Source organism: Porites lutea, chromosome 10, assembly GCF_958299795.1.
Source record: "Porites lutea chromosome 10, jaPorLute2.1, whole genome shotgun sequence".
Taxonomy (NCBI): Eukaryota; Metazoa; Cnidaria; class Anthozoa; order Scleractinia; family Poritidae; genus Porites; species Porites lutea.
In genome coordinates this window covers 14,277,524-14,291,966 of record NC_133210.1, presented here as the reverse complement: position 1 = coordinate 14,291,966, position 14,443 = coordinate 14,277,524, and the positions used below count along the sequence as shown (strand labels likewise).

The window sequence follows — 14,443 nt, the reverse complement described above, 5'->3', positions numbered from 1 at the left end:
TTATAATTTTCCAAATTTGCGTACAGAATTTTTTTGAAGCCTTCAAAAATGTGTTGTGTTGATGTAGCCCGCAAATGGCAAATTAATTAATCCGCCGAGGCCAATAGCCTAAGATCTACACTCGGCAGTGTTTCCGCTTTAGATCAGACGAAAGCCTTATCCAATAATTGTTTTATTATTCATTCAAAATATTTACAACTTAAAAATATTCATTGATCTATGTAAGTTCCTGTCTTCTGCTTATTTTTTTATGTGCTGGGGGTATTTTTGCTATTCTTGCAATGTTTTTGGGCAGCCGTTTAACTATTTCCTCTTCGCATCTTGTGAAATCTTCTGCCATTTTAAAGCCTGTGCCAAAACAGCTGAGCTACCGCGTTTACTGTTGTCCCTTTTACTGTCGATATCTGTACAATTGACGCCAATTGTAATGATATCGGCTTCCAAATTTGGTCAACAGTGGCTTGTTATGAAAAATAATTAGCCGAAGTAAATTTAGCCTATCAGAAACGGAAGAATCTTTTGAATGAGTTACAACTATTCACTCGATGGCAAGCAAATATGATTTTTATGTTCGAATGACAAGAACAATTTCGCACTTGCTCGCTGCACTCACTCGTGAGATACTTTCCTTGCTTCTAGAGCGCAAAATTCATACCCCGAGCTGACGTGCGACTTTTTTCATCCATTATCAACAATAAATACACATGGTAGAGATTGAAAAGTTGGGTTTAATTCTACTAATGGCTATTTTAACTACTACAGCAATACCGTACGCGTATACTCAGTGCCCACATTCGGTCGATTGCCAAATTTCAGTTAAACTGGTACGTTGTTTATAAAGAGAACTCCTTTATCGCCTGAGTGACTAAAAACATTGTACGCGGGAAAATTTTCAATACGAACGTGTGAAGGCCACACATCTTTAAGCACGATCAAAGTAAAGTTACAAATTTACCTTTCAGATTTGGTAGTTATGAAAAAACTTTCTGTAGATCTCTCGAATTTAAAGCAAGCCTCGTCAGCTGAGTTTTCTGTTCTATCTTGCCATAACAATAATAATAACAATAAATTTTTTTTCACGTGTAAGGATATTTAGCTTACAAGCTAATCATAGGATGGGCTGCAATATATATCTACAATAATCTCTCTTATTCTATTGTTCATCTCATAGTTAAATAGAGCATAGCTTATTACGGCACAGCTCTCTTGGAAAGCATACCTATTTCTACCTATTTCTTCTCCATTCACATTATCTACAAAGTATCCACTTAATTTTTTTGTGACATTATATTATTTCCAAAATACTTGGTGGGAGCCAAGGAACACCCTATGTTTGATTTCCTCTCCTTTACATCTCCAGCCCCTTCTGTTAAAACTCTTGCTGAGCCCAACCCTGTTTATTTCTGGATCAGTCTCGCAGAGACTCCTTCTTCATTAACGTTTGCAAAGGCGGATTCCAATGGTGACGTCATTGCTCGTTATGACCAGCCATATATAATACATAAGAAAAATTCGGCATCCCAGGTCCCCCAAAATAACGGTAGTATCGATTCCACAAGTGTTTTAGCTCCCCGTAAAACACTTTATTCCATATAATAAGTAATAATGATATTGGACTTTTTCCATTTAACCCAAAATTCCGGAAATTTTGGTTGGTACGGACCATTTCGGTTTGGTCCAAGCGAAATATTAGGGACCAGCTTTGAATGGTCCACTTTGACTGGTCCGGTTATCTCGGTCGGTCGGACCGAAATGTCCCTTTCCATTAGACAAAATTGTTTGTCGCCAGTACCGTTGTATTCTGCTTACAAGAACAATAACCAACCGCGCGGTCTCTTGGGTCGGGTCTGTAGGCAACCGGAATGTACCGCGAAATGAGCACGTGGAATTTCCAAAATTTCAAAGCAGAACTTTTGTTGAATGGAAAGCGCCATTAATAATAATAATAATAATGATAAATGTTTGTAAAATTTAAATAAATAAGTAGTTAAATCATAAATAGATGAATCAGTTCCAGCATAGTTCATTCACAATCTGAATCTTGTTGACTCAGATTATTATATTTACTGTCTGAAGCCCACGACTGCTTTTCTCCTGAGCCAAACACAGTGTAAAATATAGCCCCCAGAAGATACATTACTCCATTGATTATGAAAACTATCTTCCACTCTAAGTCAGTCTGTTGAAAGAAAGCAAAACGAGGCAAGTTGAATTCCTTGGAGTTATTTTTACTAACTAGGGCGATTTTTAATCCCTTCTCGAAAACAAATTGACTCTTAATGCTTGAAAATAAGCGAAAGTTCCAATTCTATTTCTAACAAGTGAAAATATATTTCTTCCCTGGGTGACAGAGATTTTCATGCACGACCCCCTAAGCCTGCCTCCCGCATGCGATTAAAAAAAACCGGGTGTTTCTTGTTGTTGCTTCATTTTTAAAACCAATTGACTTGGTTCGTATTTATTCAAAAGGATGTTGACTACACAGCATGTTAGCTTCCAATATCAGAGCCCGAATTGAAGCCCACACTCTCCGGTTAGTTGGACAATTTGCTCTATTTCTCTCCCACCCTCCTATCCCTAACACTTTAGGGGCCTTCTTCGCCAGAGCTCGCCAGGATCTGCGTTACGAGGTTTTAGTGCTATTTATGTTGTTTTGTGTTTGAAAAAAATATTGTCATTTGATTATGGGGAAGAGATGCTCATTTGTATTACCTGGCAGTGACGTAGAGGATGGGATGAGTAATGAAGTGGAGAGGGGTCGAAGTAAGGGGGAACCGTCAGCCGTCAAACGGCATAAAATTTAACCGTCAACCGTTAAAAATCCAGATTAATATTAACCGTCAAAAAGTTTTAAGGTAATTCAAATCTCACTATTTCAGCTGATCTTTACTGGGTTCTTGCTCCTGAAGAATCTCTTAACTGAAAACACTCTTTCTAGACTTTCCAAGAACACACAAGTTAAGTTGCTTACATTAAAAAACATATATAGTATTTCAGAATTTTATAAGTGAAAGGCCAAGGCAATCTCCAAATCGACAATCTTAAGTTAACAGTTACCTAAACATTGGGGCTAAATTTCCACTTAATAACCGTCAACCGTCAAAAGCTCTAAAATTTAACCGTCAACCGTCAAAACTGAAAAAAAAAATTCCCGTCAAAGCTACCACCCCACTGAGATCCTCTGTTTCCGGTCTTGTAGGATGCTTATTTCAGAAATGTACTAGCCTGTGTACACACCCCCCCCTCCTTCCCTCAGCAAAAATCGGAGAAGGGGCCCCTTCTTCGATTTTTACTGAGGGGAGGGGGTTCTGTACACAGGCTAAAATATACTTACGTGGTGTTTCACAATGAATCCCGTCAAGGTGGGTGAAATAATTCCTCCCAATGTCGATGCAAGATCGCTTATTCCGAAGAGTATACTGGCAAAGGGTGGGGCAATGTCAAGATGATTTACAGCGAATCCACTGATGATCAATCCGTTCAGTCCCATCCCAATAGTGAATAAAGTCACAGCTATCTCAGGTTTGTTGGTAAAATTTGCTACAAGGAAAAAGACAGCTGGCGCAAGAAACCCTATTAAAATAATTTAAAAGGAAGGATCAGTGCTTAGTGACAATCTACTTTTTTTCATAACACTTGATATACTATTAGTTTCTGTTATTCTTTTGGCTTTGTACAACCACCGATAGTTGCAAAGAGTTTTAAAATAACTTTTACAGTTGTTTTGGTTACTCTGTGTAAAGCATGTTATTATTAATTCTTAGTTCAACACGTGTTTCAGCTAGGTTGTTGACAAAGAATAGCAGGAGATCTCCCTCTCTTCAGATATCCAAGACCTTTTTTACAATGACAGGGCGATTACAACGATTTGTATGGAAAACCACTCAAACGCCGTGACTGGGTGGCAAGAGTTGTTTTTCGCACAAAAATCATTCTAATTTTCGGCGGCCGTTGCAATCGCTGCTTTTGAGATGTATGGCTGAACATTTACAGGTTACCTAATTCTAATATGCTCTCTCAGCTCGTGCTACAAAAATTGTTCAAAAGCGAACTGTTTTCGTGTTTACCAAAAGTTGATCACGTGATCAAATCATGCAAAGGGCCTATTGGCCAATAGCTGACAGGCGCGTCCGCTGCAACGATCCCAGAAATCATAGCGGGACGCATTTAAGCTCCAATTCATTTCTCGTTTTTAAAGTGGCGAATGGAAAGTTGATGTCTACTTGTTAAATGTATCATTGTCTTTTTAATATATATCTTTAATGAATCATGGCAAAACGAGAGGATTACCTATTGTATTGAACATTTTCCTCACTGTTCCTGTACTGAGATAATGTTTACGAAAGTAGTCCGCCAGTTGAGCTCCAGCTATCATTACAAAGAACGTAACGACGTAAGGTATGGTCGAAGCGACGGAAGTCTGAAGGAAGAAATATTAACAAACAAATAAACAATCGATCAGCTTTAGATGAAAGTAGATACACTTTCAAGCATAAATATAAGTAGGCAATATAGAACAGAGCAGTGTACCTTCCTTACTCATTTTTCTACCCGTCCTCCAATAAAAACTGAGTTAGTATGAAGAGGTATTTTATATTATTAGAGACTGGAAGGCTCTCTACTACATGAAGAAAATCTGTTTTCTTTTCCTGCTAGTATTCATACGAAGGATGTTGCGGGACTAGCTCAGTCGGTAGAGCTCTTGACTGGAGATGGAGAAGCTGAGGAATCGATCCCCGAGACCGAATCGAAACTCAAGTTCTTTAAAGAAAATGAGAAATTAAGACTGACTGCGTTTACTGCAAACGGCTAGACTTTTACGTGGATCGGATGACTACGTAAAATGGCAGTCCTGTCTCCAGTAGGGTACGTAAAAAAACACTGTCCTCAATTAGTTCTTCTATGCAAAATACTTGACACTCAAACAAAGTGCGTTTTTCTTATGATTTTTTATTACATATTGATTTATTTTCAGTTAACAAAGCGTATCTAATGCTCTTCAGGCATCGATTGAAACGATCCTGGTTTATGGGTTTGAGGCCCCAGACTCTCACTAAAACGAAAAAGACCCCATCGATTAGCCTACTTTTTAAACGTACATTAGAATGTTAGGGATGATACCAATCCGTCTTGCCTTCATATAGGTAGCAGCCCCCCCGCCCGGGGGGGGGTACTTTAGGAATTTCTGGGTGGGGATGTGCCGCTGGGACCTTGGAACCCTTAACCTATACCAGAGCTAGTTCAGCTGAATTTTGCTACCCTATGCTAGAGTAAACTCCCCAAATCCCCCTATCCTAGAGTAGCTGTTTACCTAGTCTAGACAAAATCTTCAACCAACTGATCAGTTTCCTGAAAAATGATACCCTATTCTAGACCCAAACGCTCTGATTTATACACCCTATCCTAGAGTAAACTACTTGAAAACCATACCCTTCACAGCGGTACATACCTATATAGCCCATATATGGCAGTACCCCCCCCCCCCCCCCCCTCCGGGGGCAGCAGGAAGAGACCAGTTTTGTTTTTTTGTTTGGCACGAGGTATCTGAATCCCTTTATTCCAGTCAAAATGTTTGCTCCACGTATAGGTAATAGTATGATCTGCAGTGATATTTTGCATAAATACCACGAGTGATATTTAAAAATTGTTATGCGTAATTTCAGGAGCCGATAGGCGAGTGAAATTTGAGACAATTTTGAAATATCACGAGCGGTATTTATGCCAAATATCACGTACAAATCCTGCTGTTATTTGTTTATACCACTACCCCCAAAAGGTTCGTAATTTTCACATGTAGGTATTTCAAATTAAGCTGAAATACCACCGCTCTAAGCGAATCAAATTGCAGAAATTTCTCACGTAGAAGTATAAATTCCGTAATCCCAACGAGTTGCTCGGCTAATCCCGACCCCGAACATACAGTCAAGTTTCTTAAAGACCCTTGAAAAGTTTCAAATTTCACTCTTCGTCGAAGACCCATGAGGTAGATTGTCGGATTCCAAAACTTGCACCTACACATCAACAACTGACAGGGGATGATATTTACTTTACAAAAACGCAGCTCACTGGTAAACATCGATTCTTTAAACTAGCATTTCGTGTACCTCTCATGAATAAAAAGAGATTAAGAGTCACGTTTAGGGTAAACAGCAAACATCAGTGAGATTCAAGTTTCGGAATTTCTTACATCAGAAAATAAGCAAATAAAAACTGTCCAGGACAATTCTTATGGATAAAAGTGGCGTGAAACTACTCATTTTTGAGTAGAAGTAATAAACAGAAAACTTGGTCAAGTGGTACATATTCACGTTTGCCCCTTGGCGTAAACGTGAATCTTAATCTCCCTAAAAAATTCCTTCCCTGTCTCACTGGTATAGATCGTTTTCACTGTCACGCATCAAAAATATAAATTGGAAACCGTCCAGTGGAAGAAGCCAAGAAAATGAAATGTTATAAAAGAATAATATATAAACATTTTGTCCAAGTCTCAGGTCTTTGTGGCCCACAGTTTCTGAGTTATTTGCCGAAACTTTTCATGCACCTTTGTAGAGCTTTGTATGGAGACGCCATATTGGTGCACCGTTTTGGTGCACCAATATGGCCGCCGGAAATCAACAAAAACATCTGGAGTTCACTTTTTATATAAAAACTCTTTGTTTTCACTCAAGAACTGGCATACGCGCACATAAACAGATCTTCTAATACTTGAAATGGTTATACTGCTGAAAATGAAGAGGAGAGACTTTTTTTCAACGAGACAGAATTTCCGCTATTTTGGTGTCACGCACTGTGAAAACTCTGAAGTTCAAATTGCTGTATTTCGAAATGAAACATGCAACGGGACTGGAAACTTGTACAAAGATTAATTTTTTGTTTATCTTCAACCTAGTTTAAATAAGAATTCATAAAACCTCACTATTTTGACTTTACAATTTGATGACGTCACTGTGAAAACCATCTATAGCCGATCCCGAAACACCAATTGGGGAACCACAAAGCCACATACCTCCTTGAGATCCAAATTTAGCCGTTGACTGCTATACAGGGGCAGCTCTGATAGCATGGTATATAGTCCCCATCCATGTGTGAAATGAGCCACCACTATCGCCCAAAAGGGAAGTGAGCTGAAGATTGCCTTCCACGGAATAGAAGTATGCTGTGCATTTAAAAAAAGAATCAACAAAACAGCAAAGAGTTTATTTAATCAAACCGAGGATTCTAATATCCGAATAAAATGGGGCTATGCCACAAGTTTGCTATCTTTCTGAAAAGGTAAAAAATATTATATAGGCATTGAAAATTGTTTCCTGTCGTCTGTCGCTACGGATGGCGCCATGTAAGGTTTCGCAAAGTGTAATTAGTAGAACCCGACTGCAATGCATCCTCGGAGATCGAGCTAGGGGCAGTCAGTCGGGTCGAGACTGAAGGACTATTCAGTGGACCAATAACTACATAATTAATCAAAATAGCACAAAAGTTTCTGTAATGCAATGGCCTAAACAATAAAAGGCTAATTTTGTCGTCAGTGTCATCCGTAGTATAATGTAATCTTTTTACGGGGGTATTGTAATCAGCATATTTCTAAACTCTAGTCTAGTCTCTCTGCCGTTGTTAATTCTATAAGTCAGTAGTACCTTTTCCTGAATGTCCGCAGCTAAGCTCATTTCAATATATTCGACTTCTTCTCGAGTAATCCAGCTTTGTTCGGAGGGTGAGTTTCTCACCAGTGCAAGCCAAATCAAGGACCAAATTACAGCGCAAGCGCCTGACAAAAAGATAAAACTAAAAGACTCTCATCCTCTTCTTCTGGGGTACCAATACATGTCATAGGACGTGGTCTTTTTGACATGATTCTACAAGTTTTTGAAACACGTAGATTGCCTGTGTCATAAGCAGGTCAGCCTACATTGTACTATGTGATTCAGACATGCGCGTTTGTGCTTGCGTTCCTTTCTTTCACTTATTGAAGTGCTTTGCGTGAATTCATTCCCGGAACGAACTCTTTCCCCGCTTGATTCACATTCCCCGTGCTCCACACTAGGCTTAGAATTTATGGACAAGTTTAACTATCATTATATCAGTTTAAAGCCAGTCCGACAGGGTAATCTCCCTGTCCAGAAAAACTCCTAACACCTACAATACTGAGAACAGATTTCTGATAAACAATTCAAGCAATAAAGAAGCCAAGCAAAGGAAATGTTAAAAACACGTCGATTCAAAAAGAAACATCATTGAAATGGTTATTGGGCCTTCCTTTTAAGTTTAAGGCTGCAAAATGGACACCAAAATCATACCAGCAGAACCCTTCTTTAGCTTCCACGAATTTGGCGAACTAGAGTTAAGACTGTACATTAATCGAGTAAGATCCTCGTTGAGCATGCGCTGAATGTTGCTTAGATACAGTTTCTTTGCTGAGCATGCGCTGCTTGTTTGCTAGGAAATATTTTCGAACTCATGCCTAATAACAGTTATAACCATCGGTTTATCGATAAATGGATGTTTGAACTCGACAAACTAGTTTGACGCGGAAAGAAAACAAGATTGACCAATCCAGAGGTTAATTCAGGCAGAGCCTCAATCAACAAGAAGACAGAAGGAGGCTCTGATCGTGGGATGCAAAATGAACAGTAGGTGTTGCCTAGTCCCTGTACAGCGTTTTCCCAGCCCTTCTCGGTCAATACATTTCCTTGACGTATCCGAGGCGAATGCGCGGACCACGCGACCCGACACGCATTGGCCGCGCGGAATACTGAGGCCTAGTAAATAGGCTACAGTAGGTACATGTCATTTAAGTTATACACAAAGGTGAAGTACAAACCAAAAACATAAAATATTGACGGCCATCCATAGTAGATTGCAAGATATCCTGAACAGAACATGGACACAATTATTCCCACGTTTCCTCCTATAAGAGTAAAAATGGAACTGAGTTTAAACTTTTGAACGTGTTTTGATATTATGAGAGATGTGATGATGAATTTTCAGCTAGGTGAAAACATGAGGAAGATGATTTTCAGTCAGTGACACAGGCGGCTCGGAAGAAGAGTGTTTCCTACAGGAGTCGAACCTATGACCACCTGTTTACTGGTCCAGATAGCTTAGCGGACAGTTAGAGCACCTACCGGTCGTTTCGATACAAATCTATTCATTCCACGTGCTTGGCTTAAAGACCGAAGATATTCATCCAAAATGTGTTTCTTGTTCACTCGCCTACTATACTTGAAATGAACAAAATTTTTGTGAAATTTCACTGCTTGAGTTATTGTATCGAAACGACCGGTGTCCCGCTGGACTAGTAAGTAGATGGTCAAAGGTTCGACTCCCATTGGGGGTCACTCGGATTTTTCCTTTAGAGCCGCATGCGTCACTGACTGAGAAATCATTTCTCGTGTTTTGAATTTTTTTTCCAAGCCAGCATTTATAACTGTTTAGGAAAACAGCAAAATTTCCATAATTTTGAAAGGAACAATTACCTGCAAAGTTCAAAGCTCCTAGTTTACTTCTCTCCAAGGGAGGTGCCCACAGACTCCAGAAGGCGTGGCCAGCTGGATATGACGAGCTCTGAAAGCGAACATTATATATTAACAGTGTATTGGTGAGGGTAATATCTAACTATTAAATGGTGTACAGCTAAAATGACAATCTTAACTTCCAAGCACTTTGCGCTTTTATTTTACATGTGCAATTTTGTCTCGTCTGCCTTCGACCTCCTACCCGCCTCAAGTACACCTGTAACCTACCAACTAAGCTAAAACCGGGAAATATCTAAGGAGGTGTCATCCCTCACGTACAGTGACAAATAGAAATAAAAACTGAATAACAAGTCAAAGAATTCTACAAGCTTGAAGATTATTACAAAATATCTATCGCTATTGCATCAGTAAAATGACTTCACGAAGTAAATACTAGGTACTATGTTTTTATGCAGGACCCCACCAGCAGTGCTGATCTTTTTATCGTGCTAAAATAAAGTTATTATCTTATCTTATTTTACCTCAGCCAGCCCCACTGCTACCCTCAGTGCAATCAAAAGTCCAACATGTATCCGAGCAGCTAGAGGAGTAAATAGGGTGAAGGCGCCTGTGCCACCCACAGACAACCCAATCATCGTGGCGCCACCACATTTTCGCGCCAAATATCCACCTGGTATGTTCATTAACATGTAGCCAACATAGAAGGAGCTCAGTACGATACCTAGGAAATATAATAAATGAAAATGTCTGAAAGCAGGAGCCGATTCCTGTTGAAACCTATCAGGGTCTCAAGAGGTATTCGCAGGATCCGGGATTTGACCAAAATGATGACCGAACCGATACAAATTTTATAGCGCTGCTTAGAGTACAGTTCTTGAGATTTAAAAGTACTCTGAATAGCCTAAAAAGTGTTTTCAATGTATATAGAAGGAGACAAGTTGTTCGGTGCCCCTGACAGAGATACATGTTACGCCAATTACCTTGTAGCTGGGTGCTCCATGAAAATTCCGCAGTTTCCTAGTGTAAAAGAAAAGGACCGTGAGCAACCCTTTATTGGTAATGAAGAAAGGCTTTTGCACTGAACAATAAAGATATGAAATCGATGCCAAAGCTACGAATAATTTATTAGCATACTGCTCTTCAAAGCATGTAGTATGGGGAGTTCTTGTCGATTTTATGATTTATTATCACATGGCTTCCTTCTGCACTAAAGCATAAAATGGTCCTCTTTAGCAAAGCAAGCGTGAGCATCAAGGAGCTTATGCGCATGCGCTAGTTGGTAGTGAGGATGGCCTTAACATAACCATACGTACGACCAGTTCCCTGGAGGGGTACTCTTATACGGGGTCCGCCCCGAGATCCAACCCGTTACCCTTTTAAAAACCATTTTTGACGGAAATTCAAAAGGTACCCCTTGGTACCCTTTTCACACACCTTGTTTAGAACTTTGCATCCCAATTAACTGCTGTAAATGCACTGTCGTTTAAATAGGAATCAATCACAAAACCAGAACGTTTTCTCGACTTTTTCACAGCCGTAAAATGAATCTGTTAGCCCTTTTGAGCCTTTTTACAGACCTAAATGACAGATTTCCCTACCCTTTCATCATGTACACTTCAACTGGTGAAACCCCTACCCTTTCATATTCTGGCGGAGCCTCTCTGTACAGACCTTTGCAGGAGTACCCCCACCCCCCCCCCCCCCCCCGGACTAGTTTTCACAAACTAGTTATTTTCAGATCGATTTTCCCAAGATTTTTGACTATCAAATAAGTCTTCCAATCAGGCTGCAAAAACTGGAGACTAGAAAATAGTGTATTTATGGTGTTTTGATGGCATCTACTTTTTCTTTCTTGTCATTGCGCACAATAAGATACTCGGACGGAGCTTCCACTTTTGCGAGAAAAAGTACTCCAAAATAATGCTAAATTTATTTGATCTGTAAAAGCACGCTCCGAGTTATGCGTTCCTGCTTTGCTTGCGCTTGTGCTTGTTTCGCTAGTGAGGACCAGACTTAAAATGCCGGCTATCGGGGTTTCAGCTTGGATTGACCTAAGTTTCAACCAGTTCTGATTTATGTTTAAAATTAAGGGATGCTCTTCAGTTTTCTTTATGATAAGTTCGGGATATTTTGAGGCATATTTTATGGGGTGTAATGCTAGGTATCGCAAAGATTCAGTTATTACATAATAGTTGTATAGGTTTAGATTGTAACTTCCACGTTTAAAATAGTGATTAACATTAACTTTCTTCTGTCACGGATTCCTTGTAAAACCGTTCTACCTTTATAGGCCCTCACACGGCTTTCTTCCACTTTTCAAATAGACAAGTTAGTGAAAACCCGTCGACTCCGCTGGAAAGAACGCCTTTAAAGTAGTAGGAGTGCCAAGTTTGAAAGTACGTCTTAGCGAACAAAGATAAAGCTCCCGAAAGTCGCGAAATTTTACAGACGTTTGATTCTTGCCCTCCAAACGACTGTAAATTTTCGCAAGTTTGCCAAGCTATACTTTGCTCACTTAAGACGTATCACTTTCAAACTTAGTACCGTGAAATTCCGAAAATAATCCCCGGGGCTTATATTTTTCAAAGGCCCTTTTTGAGGGGCTTATTTTAAGAGGGGCTTATATTCGGAGTAGCTTATCTACGGAGGGAAATTTGCGTTTCAAAATCGATTGTGCTAGCTTTATATTTGGAATAAATTTACCGTTTTTGCTTTGTTTTCCTTTGTATTTGAAGGCAATTTTCCGAGTACAAGCCCTCAGGGGCTTATATTTGGAGGGGCGATTTAACGGAGGGTTTTTTGCGTTACCGGCTTGGGGGGCTTATACATGGAGGGGATTATTTTCGGAATTTTACGGAAATTTTGCTAATTTCATTAAATACGCTCTTTCCAGTGGTGCCGACGGATTTTTCCTCACTGGTCCATGTCAATGAGTTGAAAAACCGTGGAAAGGTCTACAGTATACGCTTCCACGGCAACCCTCCTTATTGTAAAGCATGTTCAATTTAGGTTTTCAACAAAAGCTTGTTAACATTCAAGTCTCAAAAACCTTTGTCTGGATTTCCAGTTGACTACTTTTACCCTTAGTTTTTGCTAATTTTTAGCTTGTTTTCGATCGCACTACGATCAAGTTGATGCAGTTGGTGGTTTTTACTCCCAATTAAAGTTTTAATATAATAATTGATGGTATGGATTGAAGGAATATCTCCCTATTCTCAGTCTACCGTTAAAGTAAATATCTGTTTCTTTAATTCAGTTTTGCTCTCTACCATACTCTGCACTTTAAATTTGTCCTCGGAGTTTTCCGTCACGTTTTAATCAGTTTAATTTCCTCAAGCAAAAAATTTGAGTAATCATTTTCGAGGGAGAAGCTTGACACCTTCTGTAGATCGGCGACTTCTGCATGGAAATTGGTTTCAAATTAGTTTCAAATATTTAGAAGCCAAACCTTTGTAATTTTTACATTGCTCTCTCTCAAGCTTAAATGTGAAATCTAACTACAAAAATCGTTTTCACAAAGTCAAGAACTCAAAGGTTTAATGCTAATGAGTCTCTTCTAGAAGTCACAGAAGAATTACGTAATCATTGTTTTTTTGCTGGGGATTATGAAAAGGAGATGAATTGTAGCCAGCAAGTAGTCATGTTCGTAACGATAAAAAAAAGGTGACAAATTAAAGGTGTCACATCTTTTTTATGAAGAATTACTTGCTAGTTCACATACAAATCGATACAAAGTTCTTTCAGTACAAGGATATACTCCCCAAGAAACACATAACAATAACACAATACCTGTATTTCCCTGTTGTCTTTAAAGACGGTGTGATTTTCAACCATCACCACAATAGCCACGCTGAGGTTGACGCGCAGAGCGTAAACATTTGCGTATCCAAACATTAAGAAGACACCAACCATGTAACGCACTGGAATAAAACACCCAGTACTCAATGGACTTGGACTCTTCGATGTTTTGACTTTTCTGTGACTTTCCGTCAGCCGGCTGTTTTTAAGTTCCATTTTTCTGGAATAATCCTTTTGATCAGCTGTACTTTGTCTTCATCAACATCTCGGTTCTATATAAAACAAATAACTTTATGTCTTGTACTTTCTCTTTCTATCGTAACTGCGGCCGTGGAAGGGATTGTAGCCAAGAACGTCAACCATAAACGTACTCTAGCCTGCGAACCGCAGACGTATTTCGGGTCGTCGCTTCTCTCCCTCCGAAAGGAGAGAAGCGACGACCCGAAATACGTCTGCGGTTCGCAGGCTACCATAAAAGAACCTAGTCTGTGCAAAGTTCCATCTCTTTTTGTACAAGCCAAGAGCGAAGCTTTTATCGATTCAGGAAAATGTTATTCCTTTTAGTAGCTGAGTTCTTCTGATTCCTGATATAACGGTTCATCAACGAGACGTCGTCTATTTGGAGATGTGATATGAAACGTATGTATGTACATGAACAATATCAGCTCTTTGTGCGTTATGGGTTGTGTTAGAATTAATGACTAATTTCATATCAGTCGAATAATAATAATAAAAATAATTTATGATTATATAGCGCAAACCTCTATATGAATAGAAAGTACACCATTTGTCGCTTTTCGTTACCAGGAAATAAATTTTGTTTTGCGTCAAAAAATGAGTCAATAATGTAAATGTGTAATTATTACAGAAAATAAACTCCAATCGGTAGAACCCCGATAACTAGAACCCGGATATCGTGAACTTCCCGCGAACTCAACCCTTGATTTCACCCCAAATTTCAGTCAGTTTTACTCGGTTAACTCGAACTCGTATAACTAAAATTCCTCGCTAACTGGAACAAAATTTCCTTTCTCTTGATCAAAATTTCACAGAAATTTAATTTAATAACTCGAATTCTGGCTCTTGAAACTCCACTCGGATGCCATTCCATTAACTCGACTTCTTGTTGTATAATCGGTAAAAGCGCTAAAACTAACAATAGACCAGGCACT

General features: G+C 39.3%; 1 protein-coding gene across 1 annotated transcript; it reads right to left on the bottom strand.

Moving 5' to 3' along the window:
- Positions 1-794: 794 nt before the first annotated feature.
- Positions 795-13,623, bottom strand: LOC140949558 (vesicular glutamate transporter 3-like). The gene is made up of 10 exons (XM_073398716.1): positions 13,263-13,623; positions 10,454-10,490; positions 9,995-10,194; positions 9,474-9,561; positions 8,819-8,905; positions 7,635-7,765; positions 7,007-7,156; positions 4,291-4,420; positions 3,335-3,573; positions 795-2,179 (listed from the first exon to the last, which is right to left on the bottom strand). Exons 1-10 carry the CDS (start codon positions 13,485-13,487, stop codon positions 2,024-2,026), a joined length of 1,443 nt encoding a protein of 480 aa, XP_073254817.1. The 5' UTR covers positions 13,488-13,623; the 3' UTR covers positions 795-2,023.
- Positions 13,624-14,443: the final 820 nt, after the last annotated feature.

Coding starts and splice junctions, on each gene's coding strand:
- LOC140949558 (XM_073398716.1), bottom strand. CDS start 13,487: ATGGAACTTAAAAACAGCCGGCTGACGGAAAGTCACAGAAAAGTCAAA. Junction 10,195..10,453: donor ATGGAGCACCCAGCTACAAG/GTAATTGGCGTA, acceptor TATATTTCCTAG/GTATCGTACTGAGCTCCTTC. Junction 8,906..9,473: donor AGGAGCTTTGAACTTTGCAG/GTAATTGTTCCT, acceptor TTACTCTTATAG/GAGGAAACGTGGGAATAATT.